Genomic DNA, 13,412 nt, shown 5'->3' on the forward strand with positions numbered 1-13,412 from the left:
TCTATAAACATCTCCATGAGCCACACGTCGACCATGCTCATCTTGGCGTACGTCAAAGTACGTACGCTCCCGTCCTCGCACTACTCCATAAAATCTGACGGAAATTAGGCTGCCTTCAGTCTCTTCATCTGCAACATCCTGGTGATCGTGATCGTCTTTATACCGCATGTGCTCAAAGGAATCGGTCGATCTCGACCAACCATTCACACCCAATCAAGTCTTCACGAGCGTCATCCTGACGCAGATGCCCAGTAGTACGACCCTCGAGACGTCACTCTCTGTACAAGAGGGGACAACTTCGACGCAGAAAACTGCGGTGCAGACCGGAGCAATGAAGCTGAAGGATGAAGATGCAAATATGCATTATGCCGAAGAGGGAACTAGTCCCGATGGATGGCTAGAGACATTGAGAGATGGCAAGCAATGATCGATCGAGAGGGAAGTTACGAAACATGATAGTAGCCCGCGTTTCCATGTTTCCATGTACATAGTGTATAATTGATCTGGAGTGGTATCTTCATGTGATCATCAAAAAACGAAGATGGGACGTTCAGATGCGATGTCTCGAAGCTGTACCGCTACATTGGAGCCTACAACAGGAGGTGCAACATTGAAGTCTCTAAAAGAAAGCTCAGAAGTACCTCCTCAATAATACCACACCTGTACCTGTGGTGTTGAAGCTTAAATATATCAGATTAGACACGGACCTTGATGCATAAAAGACTCTAAACCTAAGGACCCAAGAGCAAGAGGCCCCCAATGGATTTGGGAACAGATAACCCCAGACTCGAGCCCGTAGCTAATATACAACGTAGGAAGGTATAAAAATGGGTGGGTGCGCAAAAGATTGCTAGCGGGACAAGTAATTTGAGTGAGAAGAGGTAAGGAACTCCGCTTCACCCAGTCTCGCTAGACATAGACTGTTTACTCCAGTAAAGGAGGTGGCAATGAGGATTGCATAAGGCATATTTGATATGCCAAATGATGCACGGGGCATCGGCCAGAGGTGGCAAAGGGACTGGCCCTAAACAAAGGCAATTTCCAGGTAGACCCGAAAGACAAGGCTGCTGAGGAGCACGCTCGTCCAATTACCCTGGTGTAAATAAAGTCAAACCCGATTAGCTAGACAAGTCGAGAAGGAGGGAGAGGCCAGGGAGGGAGGTAGAAGCCAGGAATGGGTGTACCTGCCGAAAAAGGTATCTGAAACATCGACGGAAATTGAAGCTTCAGCACAGAGACGCAAAGAAGCAGGGAAGGGACGTACCTGGTAAAACCAAAGATCAAGGACGCACAACAGAAAGACTACTATATGAGTGTGCTAAGGTGCGGCTGTTGTGACCAAATCAATGCCAGTGGGAAATAGGGCGGACTCCTACTTGTAGAGAGTGATGATAGTAGATGTGCTGCAGACCTAGGTAATTGTCAACTTGTAGCGGTTGTGGAAGGGGTGCAGCGGTAGGAGGGGTGCAGCAGTAGGAGGTAGCGAGAGGCTATGATGGGCTGTGGGGAGTTGCAAATGTCCACTTTGGAGCAGGTGGGCACTGGAGCCCTATTGCAGACTGCGGCCAACAGTCACCAAAGGCGCGCAGTAATAGTAGGGCCCAGCTAGAGGCAGCAATAGCCAGTCGGATACGGGACGTAGTGCTTCGGCAGGTCAGGACTAAACCAGAGAAGATGGGAATTCGAAGGTGGGGAGAGAAGCCAACGCATGATGTATGAAGCTTCAGCACAGAAACGCAAAGAAGTGGGGAAGGGGCGTACCTGGCAAAAAGGTGTCGTGGGAATGCGGGGAGCGTACCTGCCCAAAATGGGTGAAACTAAAGATTTGATCGTGGGAAAACGTGAAGCTTCAGCGCAGGGCCGCAGGCTTGATGCTTGCCAATGCAATGACAGATGCATTTGATGCTTGATACATTCAATGATGAAGCATCAAGCTACAGACGTCAAGGAACTAGACACATTGTGCATCAAGGTGTGTGTCTTATCACATACCTTGAAGCTTCAATATGACAGTATAGCCTGCTCGTCTTCCTGGACTCCCGTTCGCAGTATCTGTTAGCCATTGCTCGAAGTCTAGTAATGTTATCCTCAACTGTCTAGTGGATCACATTCTTTCTCGCAAGATACCTTCTTATCTCCCTACTAACCACGAGGCTCACGATATCACGCGTACAGTGGTGCCACCGAGATGGCCGTACCGAACAAGTTACTGGATTTCCAATTACCACGAGAATAGTCGCTTATCTGCCGCAGTTTGAGGTAAATACTTATAGTCTGCTGAGCGCTGAAACTTCTCGCTTCTCTTGTAGTACTGTCTTATCAGTTACGATGAGTCTGACCTCTGTAGGGGCGATCTGCGAGCACACCGTGCCCAACGAGAAAGCTCTTCGCACTAGTGACGAATCGTTTGATGGGAAAGGCGACGTTGAAACTGCAACAGTTGATGCTGACTCGGACAGTGAGGAAGGCGTTCTCTCCAATGAACGTGATATTGCTACGCACATCATCTCGGTGGATGACGACTCTTCTCTAAACCCGTGGACATTCGTGCATTCTTTATCGGTCTTGGCCTCTCAACCTTTGGCGGAGTACTCGGTGAGCTTCTTTGAGTTCGTTTTCAGTCAGTATGATTCTCATTAATGTCAATTTGTAGCGGAAATCTATTATTTCAAGCCTGTGCGTAGTACAGCAAGCATGTCAACTTTATGTGCTCATATCATTGCTGCAGCAAACAGTTTTAGTGTCATTGATGTTCCTCGCAGTTGTTTCTTATATCCTGGGCGTCTTCATGGAGACTGTTATTCCTCGTCGCGGATTACTGCGCTATCTGAATCCGGTAAACCAGTTTACCCACGTCCGTTACTTTATTCTAAGCATCTTTCGCAGGGGCCATTCAACAAGAAAGAAAATGCTTTTGTTGTGATTATGGCAAGCGCCTCTGCCAACTCCGCCTTAGGTACCGAAGTTCTTGCCGTCCAACGGTTAGTGAACCTTACTCATATTGATGGAATTTACTGATCTTTGCTAAAGATTGTATTACAATATCACACCCAATGCTGGTGCCTCGGTGTTCCTACTCTTCTCTTCTCAACTTCTTGGGTACGAGAATTTTTGCTGAAGTTCCAGCGGACGCTGACAATGTCCTCAGTTATGGAATTGGTGGTATGATGAGAAGTATGTCCACAATTGAATCTGTTATTGAACCCGGTGTTCACATACCTCTACCAGGCATCTTGTTATATCCATCAAAGATGTTATACCCCGGTGTGCTACCCTTGCTGTCCATGTTCGATGCTCTCTACGAGGGCGGGATGACAGCACGGAAGAAGCTCAGAGCCTTTTACATTGTGTTTACTGCGTAAGTCCCTCGATTAAGACCGGCGATGATCAAACATGCTGATCGACTCAGTATCTTTTTTTGGGAGCTTTTCCCAGAATGGATCTTTCCGCTTCTGACCGGGTTGTCAATTATGTGTCTTGCAGCTCCCAACAATGCCGCCGTCTCGCGAGTGTTTGGTGGTACAAACGGTAACGAGGGTCTAGGGCTCCTGTCTATCTGCTTTGACTGGCAAGTAAGTGTGAACCCGAACTTCGAAGTGGATCGCGTTACTGACTGCATCTGCGACAGTATATTTCTCCCGGGGTGAACCCTATGACTATTCCGCTGAAAGCACAGGTTTGACCTCATCTCAAGTCCGCGGGCCAGGCTTACATATTTGTTAAATAGGTATCGAATTTACTGGGCTACCTCCTTTGCATGTGCGATCACTCCGCCCTGATTCGAGACTTGCATTGACTTATGTCTAGGGTTGTGTTTGTGGCTGTATATTACAACAACATCTGGAAGGCCCAGAACTTCCCATTCGTTAGTCTATATTCGTGTGCAAGCAGAACATTGACGCCAACTCCCCACAGCTTTCTCAACTCTTGTTCTATGAAAACGGAACACAGTACAATCAAACACTCATTCTAAATTCCAACTATGAAGTCGATCCCACACTGCTTGCTGAACAAGGCGTACCTTACTATTCCAGCACTTGGATAGTCTACTTGCTTTCCTCAAATTTGGCAAGTTCACCAAACGTTAGTGAGACTCTGCGGACTGACAGTCTGAAATCCTAGGCTTTGGCGGCCACGTTTACTCATCTTCTCCTCTGGAACTGGGACGATATGCGCTCTGCATGGAGTTGGATGAGTCTGTCAAGCATCAAAAAAACGTGGGCGAATTTTGACTGGAAGTTCTGGCGAGCCGACGGAATGCGGACGCAAGACGTCGATGATGAGGATATCGATCCCCACTACAAGCAGATGCTGAAGGTTAGTTTTGCATTTCTCTGTATTCAGCTTACCAACATGAATTTTTCTGTAATAGTATCCGGATGCTCCCAATAGCTGGTACTTTGTCGTTTTCCTCGTGGCCTTCGTTATTGCCCTGGTCGTTTTATACAAGACCGATTCGACTTTGCCATGGTGAGTAGCTATGATTGGAAATGTGGTCCAGGCTGATGAGCGTTGAAGGTGGGGCTTCCTTATCTCGCTCTTGCTGGCGACGGTTTCTATTCTATTCTTCTGTGCACTCGCTGCGATTACAGGATTGATGTTTATCATTCAGCCGTAGGTGCTTGAATTCAATCTCGATCTTCGATATTTCAATTTGCACCAGGTTTGTCCAGATGATTGGTGGTTACCTTCACAGGGGGTTGCCAGGTGATTGCCTTGCTCGTCGTTGATTTCTAATATGCTTTGATTGACGAATGCGACAGTGGCAAATATGTACTTCGTTCTATACGGATACAGTATGTGTCAGCCTTGCGTCCCAAGAACAGGTCGGCTAACCCAACGTTACAGACACTGTCAGTCAAGCCTATATATTACTCCGCGACCTCAAGATTGCTCAGTGTGCGTGTATTTCAAGCATGTAGGAGCCTGAGGACAAGGCAATCTGTGTTGACCGTAATTTACAGATGCAAAGCTGCCACCTCGCGCTGCATTTACTGCCCAGATTCTTGGAACGCTGCTTGGTGCAGTCTTGAACTACAGTGCGCACACTACTTGTTACATGACTACAAAAATCAACTGACATTGCACATGTAGTTATGATGAATTCAATCATAGACAACCAACGTGAAATCTTGTTGTCTGTTCAAGGAACCAATATCTGGTCTGGCCAACAGCCACAGATGTACAACTCTCAGGCAATTGCATGGGGTGGACTAAGTCAGGAGCTCTTTTCCGCAGGCCAAATATACCAATGGGTTCCTTTGGCTTACGTACTTGGACTTTTCATACCTGTTCCTTTCTGGGTCATTCACAGGTACTGGCCAAGGCTTCGTGCTGATTATCTTTATACTCCAATTATCGCGTACGTTTAGTGTTCCTTGAATTACTGGCAGCATGCTCACATATTTCACAGCTACTACATCGGATGGCTTTGTGTTGGGATCAATTCAGCTAATCTGTCCTACTTTGCTGTCGCATTCCTCTCGCAATGGTGGTTGCGTACGCGCTACCCTCGCTGGTTTGCTAAATACAACTACATTGTCGGAGCTGGTGAGTATTCCCGAACCTCATTAGGGACCTGGACTAATCAAGTGATATAGCCCTTGACGGAGGCACTCAAGTCATGGTGTTCATCCTCTCGTTTGCGGTGCAAGGCGCTGGTGGGACCTCTCACCTGTTCCCTACATGGTGGGGCGCGGACCAAGGAGGTAATTATGACCACTGTCTCATGTTAAACTGAGATTAGTGATCATTGGGTAACTGTGGGACTTGTGACATGTATCATTGCTAAGTGGCTCGTATCCATTGTATTTAAGCATATTGATCATATAAGAGAATGTACTGTATATATGCATAGTGCAGCACTCTTTCCACGCCTTCAACTACGTGGCTGAGACGAGGAGCGCAGGAAAACGCCTCATTGAATGCGTGCCACGGCTGTGGAAACATGAGGCCGCTAAGCAAGTGTGAAATGCTGCACTGCCACCAACACTTCTAATTCCTTATTCGCCATTTACTCAACATGCTGATAGACATTATAGCCTTTCCCTCCCACATAAGAAAGGTAGGAGTGGCAGCTTTTATCCAAGTAACTCCGAGTATATAACGCTTTGTCTGCAGATCTATCATAATGATACAAATTTCATTTATTTTAGACTAGATAATGCATTGCATAACTTTATCTTTCTCTGGTCAATTGCCTGATGACTCATCCGGAAGTGATGCCATCAGGCTCGCCGAAATCCTCTCCAACATATTCACGCACGTTTGAAATCCCGGGTGCACTGTCGTTTCAGAGATATCAATGTCTCGTAAATCCAGCTTGCAGCGCTTACAACGATACGCAAAACTTTTCACGAGCCAGCAAGGCTGCAAGGACAGAACTGATGCACGTTGGGCATCCCGTGGATTATTTGCAGCGCTCCGTCAATGTCCCCACTTGCATACGCTTACGAATGATTGAAAGTGCATGCTGGATCACTCACAGCGTCCAAATGCCATTTCTGGATCTTAAGCTTTCGCAACTTGACAATAACGACTTTCCATATATACCACTAGCATGATCTAGTGGGGTCGTGACACACCCCAGCGGGCCATTGCAGACCGAAAATGCATCCATAATCCATAGTAAGCAGCGCTTATGGAGGGGGGAGTCGTGGTGCCACTGGCATCGAGGGCTTCTATATGCAAGCTTACAACGAGACTACAAAACTCCTAAGTACTTCAGTCATATTCTGTATATTCAAGTATTTGAGATTTCCCCTATTCTAAGATCTCCATTGCTCGAGCGGCAGTGAACTTTGTTCAGAAGCACGACATCGATCAACTCGACATCAAACTACTAGCAATTCACATGTCGTGTCATCAGCCATCATCTGCACCGATGCTAATTGAAGTAGAAACGCGACTCACCATACGGTAATTCACTGTCGCGACATGGTACTCACTCGTCTAGTACACACACCCAGACGATCTACCACGCCGGTGAGTCATCTGGTGGACACAAAATACTCATGCTCACAACAAATATGCCCTGCGGCGCACATTTCTGCCCAGCGCAGCAGGCGTAATCTGAGCACAATATAGGACACCCTCCGTTACTATCAACGGCAGTGGGGCTGGCAGATACTGATGCTGTCAAAGCGGCAGCAACGGCGAGGATAGAGGAGAAACGCATTGTTTGTGAGGATATGTGGGGTCAAGTTGATCTGAACGGGACAGTAAAAAGACGGCTTGTTATACTATGTGCTGAATGTTATTCTTCATGGCCCGGGTGACGCAGGAAGAAGCTTCCGTTTGAAGTCCGTTTTCGAACATGCAATATGCAATGCCAGTAGATTGTCACTTGTGAAGCAAGGCGATTTTGCAAAATATCGCTATTTGCGATACGAGGTCGATGCCAGCTCGAATTTGCTTTGTTTTTCCAGCTGATAAGCCGCGGAGCGAGGAGCCATATGCCAGCCATTTAGTATTGTAAGCCATCATGACAACCTACTACCTAGTGACCCGTTCCGGGGCCTTGAATTCGGACATCTCTTTCCTTCCGACAGTGTGGCTGTTCACGCGCTCGTATTTCACAATACAAACCATCCCAGTCCTTACGTTTCATATCTTGTGGTGTACATACATTCTCCTTTCTTGGGGGAAGAGTGATATGTATCTAGATCTGCAGTACGGCACTGACTATCTAGTTCTACCGGTTTGAGGGAAAGATACACTTAGTACGCGCTCTCCGTTTTCTCATTTGATGATTGCTCGCCCCTTACAATGGCCTGGGCAAGCCTCAAGACTATCTATCCAATGATGATCGACGAATTAGTCACCGATCTTCGGAACAGCCAAAGATTGTCGGGGAGAGCCCATATCTGACATATTTCAATGGCGAAATTTGATGATCTCCCAACTCAGACACCGTCACAGTAAATAATCCGAATCCCCCCAAAATGGGCAGCCGCTCTCGCGGTTTTAGTGAGCATCATACCATCTGGCCCTCTGCGAACGAGGAAACCAGGTAGTTACAAGAGTCCCACACCCGACAACGATAACACGGGAACACGGATGTCAGCAGCAGAGATGCTTATTGTGAGCGGAGCGTCACCCATACCTCATTGGGGAACGCATTCACGTTTCTTCCAAATTAACGAGTCAGCAATTCCTCACACGTCCAATAATTTCTGCAGTGAAGCTGGTGACAGCTGGCGTTCTGAGTACCAGCGGACTTCTCGATAGAAAGGAGCTGATGTCGTGACTCCTAAGCTATTTGCATTTGTGGCGGGACCATTACACAAGATGCTATTGGTGCTTGGAATGTGCGATCGAGAATTGGGTGCTTGAATCCCGGTTACAGAAACTGATGGCCTAGCTGATAGAAACTGCGGTGTCGTGGATGCGGTTCAACTTCACGCTGCGAATACTTATGGAGTAACCAAGATTCAACTCGATGAGGACATCTTTTCCATGTTCAGATGGTACCGAAATGTCGTATTCCTGTGCTACGTGTTATCGTAGAGCATGACGAGGTCCTCAGTCTTCACGGTGATGATCGTGTGATTGAGAAGCAAAGAACTAGGGAAATCTGACACGTTGTTCAATCAGGTGCTCCTTATTTCTATAAGGTCTTTGATAGAAATGAAGATATGTCGGCGATGGAGGATTGCAAGCAGAGCGTCTAGGGAGAGACATGTCCCGCAAATTTCAACAGTAAGTCATCGTCTTCGATATGGCGCACGACACATCGAGACCACCTATCTGCAAGGCAAACCGCCAAGACATGTTTGCACTACCAGCGGTGTCGTTCATCAAGCTATTACCATTGAGATGTAAATTCGCACCATAAGATGGTTCTCAGATATTAACACCGCGTATGCGAATGATGGGCAGGTGCAGTAACTCGACACAGCTGTATTTGCAACACCGAGATGCGGAAAGACAGTGTACGTTGAAGTGGTGCCTAGAACTTCGTAGTGGTGCCGGCCCCAAGAAGTCTTGTACTTCATGACTGAAGGCCCATCATTCAGCTGTAAAATCTGTAGCGTATGGAAGTATCACTCACCGCCTTCGCGATCAATAATGTCCAAAGCAGCTATAATCATTGTGTCTGGGAGGACAGCGCGAAGCATTTCAATGCCTTCTTCAACTACATGCGGGGTTTGTGAGTGTCCTGTTGTGAGAGAGGAGAGATCTGAGAGGGCATACAGCTCTCTTCATCCGGGTCGAACGCCTGAATGCTCGCGTGTAGGATATGCCTAAGGCGTAGTGAACCTTCAACGGGCATCATTAATCATTGACTGGAGTAATCCATAGCCAGGTGATTAATTACTTACATAATATACTCAAACATTTTTGTGGTTGTTTGGATCCAAAGCCACTACCAATCGGTAACGGTGCGTGCGCACCAATTCCCCGACTCCCTCATTTTAATTATGGGCACTCGTCATCACTCCAATAAATCTTTCTCATTCATTCTATCAATTCTGACTTTGCAGCAGGACGGCCCAAGCTGAAGTCCTGATAGTTATCTTTGCAAGACCGCCAGCTGGGTCACTTTCGGTGCAGGGCATTTCTTAATTCGTTCAGTTTTTCCAGTTGTTCCCACGTTTGAACGTGTTTGCATTCGCTGTCCGTTCTCTCTTTCAAATTTTCTTTCATCTCAAGCCCCACGTCAGCCACAAATATTACCTAGCCTTCTTTCTATAAGCTGGTTGTGCCAGCTAAAGTGGCCAAACCCATTATCTTTTTCGCCGCTTGGCGTCCTACTGCCGAATGCCAATCGCTTGAGATCGTGGGATCGAATTGCCTAAAAACACAAAAAATGTACCCATCTGCGGGCATTTTTTTTCCATCTGAGGAAATTCGTTCTCACAGTCGTCCGGAGGTCTGTTCGCCATATCCTGTACATGCTTGTGCTCTGTATAATCATTTGCTCAGTCATTGCGTCTTTTATAAATGCATCTAAATCCATTATTTGTTTCTTATGGGGGTCTTTTGTCAACTTTTGTCAATAAATTAAGATGATTGGAACAAAATGACGGAGAGTAGAGAGGCGAAAGAGACGAGTCGACCGGATCAAAACGAGGCGAAATGAACAAAGAAACTGTACAGTTCCAGCTGAGCTAATCAATTCGCACGAATATAAAATAGGAATTAAGTTCGCAGGCATGCGTTTGCAGAGAAATGGCCGTTTGTTGCAATCAAGAACCCTTCTCCCACTAATCGTGGGAGTCGGGGAATGTAGAACGGTCCGGTAAGCTGACAAGTACTGGTGAGGCTCCTCTAAGTTCTCGTACAACTTTTTTTGAAAATGGTCCTCGAACGCTTTCCTTACGATGTCCTTCGTCACATCTTTTCTTTTCTACAGCAACGCAATTCGGGCACTTTATCAGCTCTCGCGCGTACTAGTCACTCAATTCACGAACTTGCTGTTGACCTCCTTTGGGAAAATCAACAAACGCTCTGGCCACTTGTTCTTCTGTTGCCATCATCTGTGATTGAAAATGCTTCACTTGTCAATCGAAGGCTTCCGACTCGCGCTCTACTCTACTCGACATGGGATAGGGTGCTTTATTACGGCTCTTGCATCCGGTGGGCCTGCTTCAATGGGAGCCTTCTGAATCGCATAGCAACTATAAGCTGCTAGCAGAGAGTCTCTCGCCTCTTCTTCCAAATCTTGCCCACCTTGAAGTTCATGGAATGTTCATGGATTCCATGAAACAGAATTGGATCTACTATCGTGCCTTCAACTGCTAGTTGAAGGGTCTCAGGGCTTGCAATCCTTGACGGTAAAATCTTGTCCCAGGGGAATTCCGGCGCCAGGCGCTGCACTAGGCTGCCTCACGGAAAAATGCTCTATGCTGGAGCAAGTTCACATCTTTTCTGCGATCTGTTGCTATGGTGTCGGTGGACTACACGCACCCGTATTCTCTAGCGGGCAGAACTATACGTTGTAGGTATGCTGTCGGAACACGAACCTTGGAATACTCATCTTCCAAGGCTGACGGTATCTGCAGAAATTGTCAAAGAACTTGGGAGGATGCCTTGCCTTGAAGAGGCGGGTTTCAGTTTGGTTCTGGGTCGTGATGAATCATTCGAGACACTTTCGCAGGGTTTTGTATTGGATAACCCGTGTTCTAGAAGGTTTGGCACCCTCAGGAAGCTTAGGCTGTGCGCGGCAGCTGTGGAACATACCACAGCGATTTTGGAAATTATTGGCTCCCATTTCGATAGAGGCCCTTTTGCTGTGGGTGGATGGACCTGTGTCGGTCCTTGCCTTCTACTCGCTTGCGAAGCTATTGTCTCCCAACCGGACCGATGAAGGTCAGCTAAAGTTCATCAGTATCAAAAACTTCAAGTTCATAGCGAAGAATTTTTTTGCACGGCCATTCGACCCCGTACCACTGAGCCAAGGGACTCCAGTCCCTATGATATCTCCGCTATTTGCACTTCATGACTTACGTAGCTTCAAGATCGATGTTATGAATACGGTTGCTGCTGGCCACGCCATTGGCGGGCTGATGCCGGCGCTTTGCAGAGATGATCTAGAGACCATTCCTCAGGCATGGAAGAATATCGAAGAACTAGAGTTGCAGTGGCTGAGAAGTGGCACAGAGAAAGACGCACGTATTGACGACAACGGCGAAATATGGGAGTCAGAGGAACCTACTCTGGCCGAAGTTGCGCTCCTGGCCAGTCGGTGTGAGAAACTTTTTTCACTAGGAATATGGTTCAACGCCCAGGACTGGTTTGATGATGACCTGACAATGGATTCCAATGGAGAGGTAGAAGCGGAAGATCTGGCAATGTTATACGAAAAACAAGAAAGACGCACCAACACCCAGGGCGCATCGTCTCATGCTGCTGCCATCAGCGCACATCTGGATCACTCGAACGGAGGACCGTCATCTAGTGCGCTTCGTGAACTCTGGGTTGGATTGTCCCTAGTCTCAAGTGCAGCAAGTCGGCACGTGTCCAGCTTTGCTTACAGCCGATTCCCTCATGTAGCCAGAGGTTCATATGATGTGGTTTATGATAGGGCCGTATGTGGTGCGGTGGACGAACCCCCTTGTACCTTAATTCACGGGCTACTAGTACCTTAACAAGATAAAGGCCGACTCGAGCTTCGCCGGCAGGAACGCTATTCCACAAGTACTAATGTTGTGTACTATGATCATTTAGAGAATGTATCAAAGGTATACTAATTGTACATCATCAACGGTATCCTTTGGAAAGTAAGGAGCCAAGGCAACAATCGAGCTGTAGAAAATTTGCTGTCGGACAATATGCTACATGTGTGATGAGAATGAACAAATTTCAACAGGCAGATTCTGACAAATGATTGTGATGGATATAACTTTCAGAAAGCACGACTTAAAGGGTTGGATTTACTGAACGCCGTGACGTTCCTTTCATCTTTTGAGATGTTTGTTTTCCGACGAAAAGTTGAAGCCATCGCGGGGCATGAGAGTGAATTCCTTTGCGAATTCATGGACAGACTATCATATAAAAAAGAGGTTTCGGCGCAATGACTGGGCCTAGTTAAGAGGGACCTCCGAGGATCCACAAATATCGTCAGTAGGTTTCGAACCAACTCCAAGAGAAACAGATTTTGACTCTGTTGTGGTAACTACTTGGCTATGACCAGTTGGATGGACCTCTGAGGAAATCATCCATGAGTCAATGTCAAGGTGAGTTTCGATAGAAAAAACATGTCATTCCGCAGGTTTTGAATCTGCGCAGTCGAAGAGAAACAAATTTTGATTCTGTTGCAGCAACCACTTGTCAAGACCAGTTACATCCGACGAAACCATCCATGAGTGAATGTCGAAGTGTGTTCCGATAGGGAAAAAAATCTCAGGTTTGATAGATTTTGATTCCGTTACGGAAACCTCCTGTCTAAAAGACCAGTTACTAAAGACGGACCTGCAAGGATACCATCCATGAGTGAATATTTGAATCTTCAAAGCATCTTCCGATAGAAAAAAAACCTTGTTACCGACAGGTTTCGAACCTGCACTGGCACAGTCCAAGAGATTTAGATTCTGTTGTGGTAACCGCTCTGGCCAGGACGAAGTTGAGATGAGCCTCCGAGGAAACCATACATGAACAAATCGTCAAGGCGTGTTCTGATAGAAAAAAACTTATTGATCGGCAAGTTTCGAACTTGCACAGTCTAAGAGAAACAGATTTCGATTCCGTTGTATGAGTTGTGGTAATGATTCGCTTTAGCCAGGACACCTGTCCGAAGAACTGTCCATGAGTGAATGTCAAGATGTTTGTCGGCAGGTTTGAATCCGTACCACCCAAGATTTCTAATCTGTTCTGGTGCCAGTTGGCTATGACTGCTTAAGGTAGACCTTGAAGGATCCATCCACGCAATGACTAGGCCTACTAGTCAAGAGGGACCTCCGAGGATCCAA

General features: G+C 46.8%; 4 protein-coding genes across 4 annotated transcripts; 3 read left to right on the forward strand and 1 right to left on the reverse strand.

Moving 5' to 3' along the window:
- Positions 1-33: 33 nt before the first annotated feature.
- DFJ58DRAFT_725326 (uncharacterized protein) lies at positions 34-427 on the forward strand (the record flags this gene model as incomplete). The annotated part of the gene is made up of 3 exons (XM_041385228.1): positions 34-57; positions 109-141; positions 179-427. 3 exons carry the CDS (start codon positions 34-36, stop codon positions 425-427), a joined length of 306 nt encoding a protein of 101 aa, XP_041246381.1.
- A 1,901-nt stretch (positions 428-2,328) lies between these two features.
- On the forward strand, positions 2,329-5,740 carry DFJ58DRAFT_725327 (OPT oligopeptide transporter protein-domain-containing protein; the record flags this gene model as incomplete). The annotated part of the gene is made up of 22 exons (XM_041385229.1): positions 2,329-2,620; positions 2,654-2,676; positions 2,729-2,836; positions 2,887-2,981; positions 3,031-3,099; positions 3,149-3,174; positions 3,229-3,358; positions 3,410-3,572; positions 3,629-3,676; positions 3,728-3,759; positions 3,808-3,865; positions 3,916-4,083; positions 4,123-4,317; positions 4,373-4,470; positions 4,519-4,614; positions 4,664-4,707; positions 4,764-4,796; positions 4,849-4,899; positions 4,965-5,039; positions 5,095-5,362; positions 5,414-5,550; positions 5,601-5,740. The coding sequence occupies 22 exons, from the start codon at positions 2,329-2,331 to the stop codon at positions 5,738-5,740; spliced, it is 2,349 nt and encodes a 782-aa protein (XP_041246382.1).
- Positions 5,741-8,458: 2,718 nt separating this feature from the next.
- Positions 8,459-9,299, reverse strand: DFJ58DRAFT_775375 (uncharacterized protein). Its single transcript, XM_041389430.1, has 3 exons — positions 9,053-9,299; positions 8,832-8,998; positions 8,459-8,779 (listed from the first exon to the last, which is right to left on the reverse strand). The coding sequence occupies exons 1-3, from the start codon at positions 9,117-9,119 to the stop codon at positions 8,669-8,671; spliced, it is 345 nt and encodes a 114-aa protein (XP_041246383.1). The 5' UTR covers positions 9,120-9,299; the 3' UTR covers positions 8,459-8,668.
- Positions 9,300-10,325: 1,026 nt separating this feature from the next.
- DFJ58DRAFT_912513 (uncharacterized protein) lies at positions 10,326-12,139 on the forward strand (the record flags this gene model as incomplete). Its single annotated transcript, XM_041395276.1, has 5 exons — positions 10,326-10,462; positions 10,516-10,581; positions 10,796-10,942; positions 11,102-11,901; positions 12,029-12,139. The coding sequence occupies 5 exons, from the start codon at positions 10,326-10,328 to the stop codon at positions 12,067-12,069; spliced, it is 1,191 nt and encodes a 396-aa protein (XP_041246384.1). The 3' UTR covers positions 12,070-12,139.
- Between the last annotated feature and the right edge of the window lie 1,273 nt (positions 12,140-13,412).

Source organism: Suillus subalutaceus (assembly GCF_016647625.1).
Source record: "Suillus subalutaceus strain FC151 chromosome Unknown DFJ58scaffold_26, whole genome shotgun sequence".
NCBI lineage: Eukaryota > Fungi > Basidiomycota > Agaricomycetes > Boletales > Suillaceae > Suillus > Suillus subalutaceus.

Bases quoted from the DNA above. Each gene is read 5' to 3' on its own strand.
- DFJ58DRAFT_775375 (XM_041389430.1), bottom strand. From the start codon at position 9,119: ATGCTTCGCGCTGTCCTCCCAGACACAATGATTATAGCTGCTTTGGAC. The intron at 8,999-9,052 runs GTGAGTGATACT...ATGGGCCTTCAG, and splicing joins CATTATTGATCGCGAAGGCG to TCATGAAGTACAAGACTTCT. The intron at 8,780-8,831 runs GTGCGAATTTAC...CACCGCTGGTAG, and splicing joins TATCTGAGAACCATCTTATG to TGCAAACATGTCTTGGCGGT.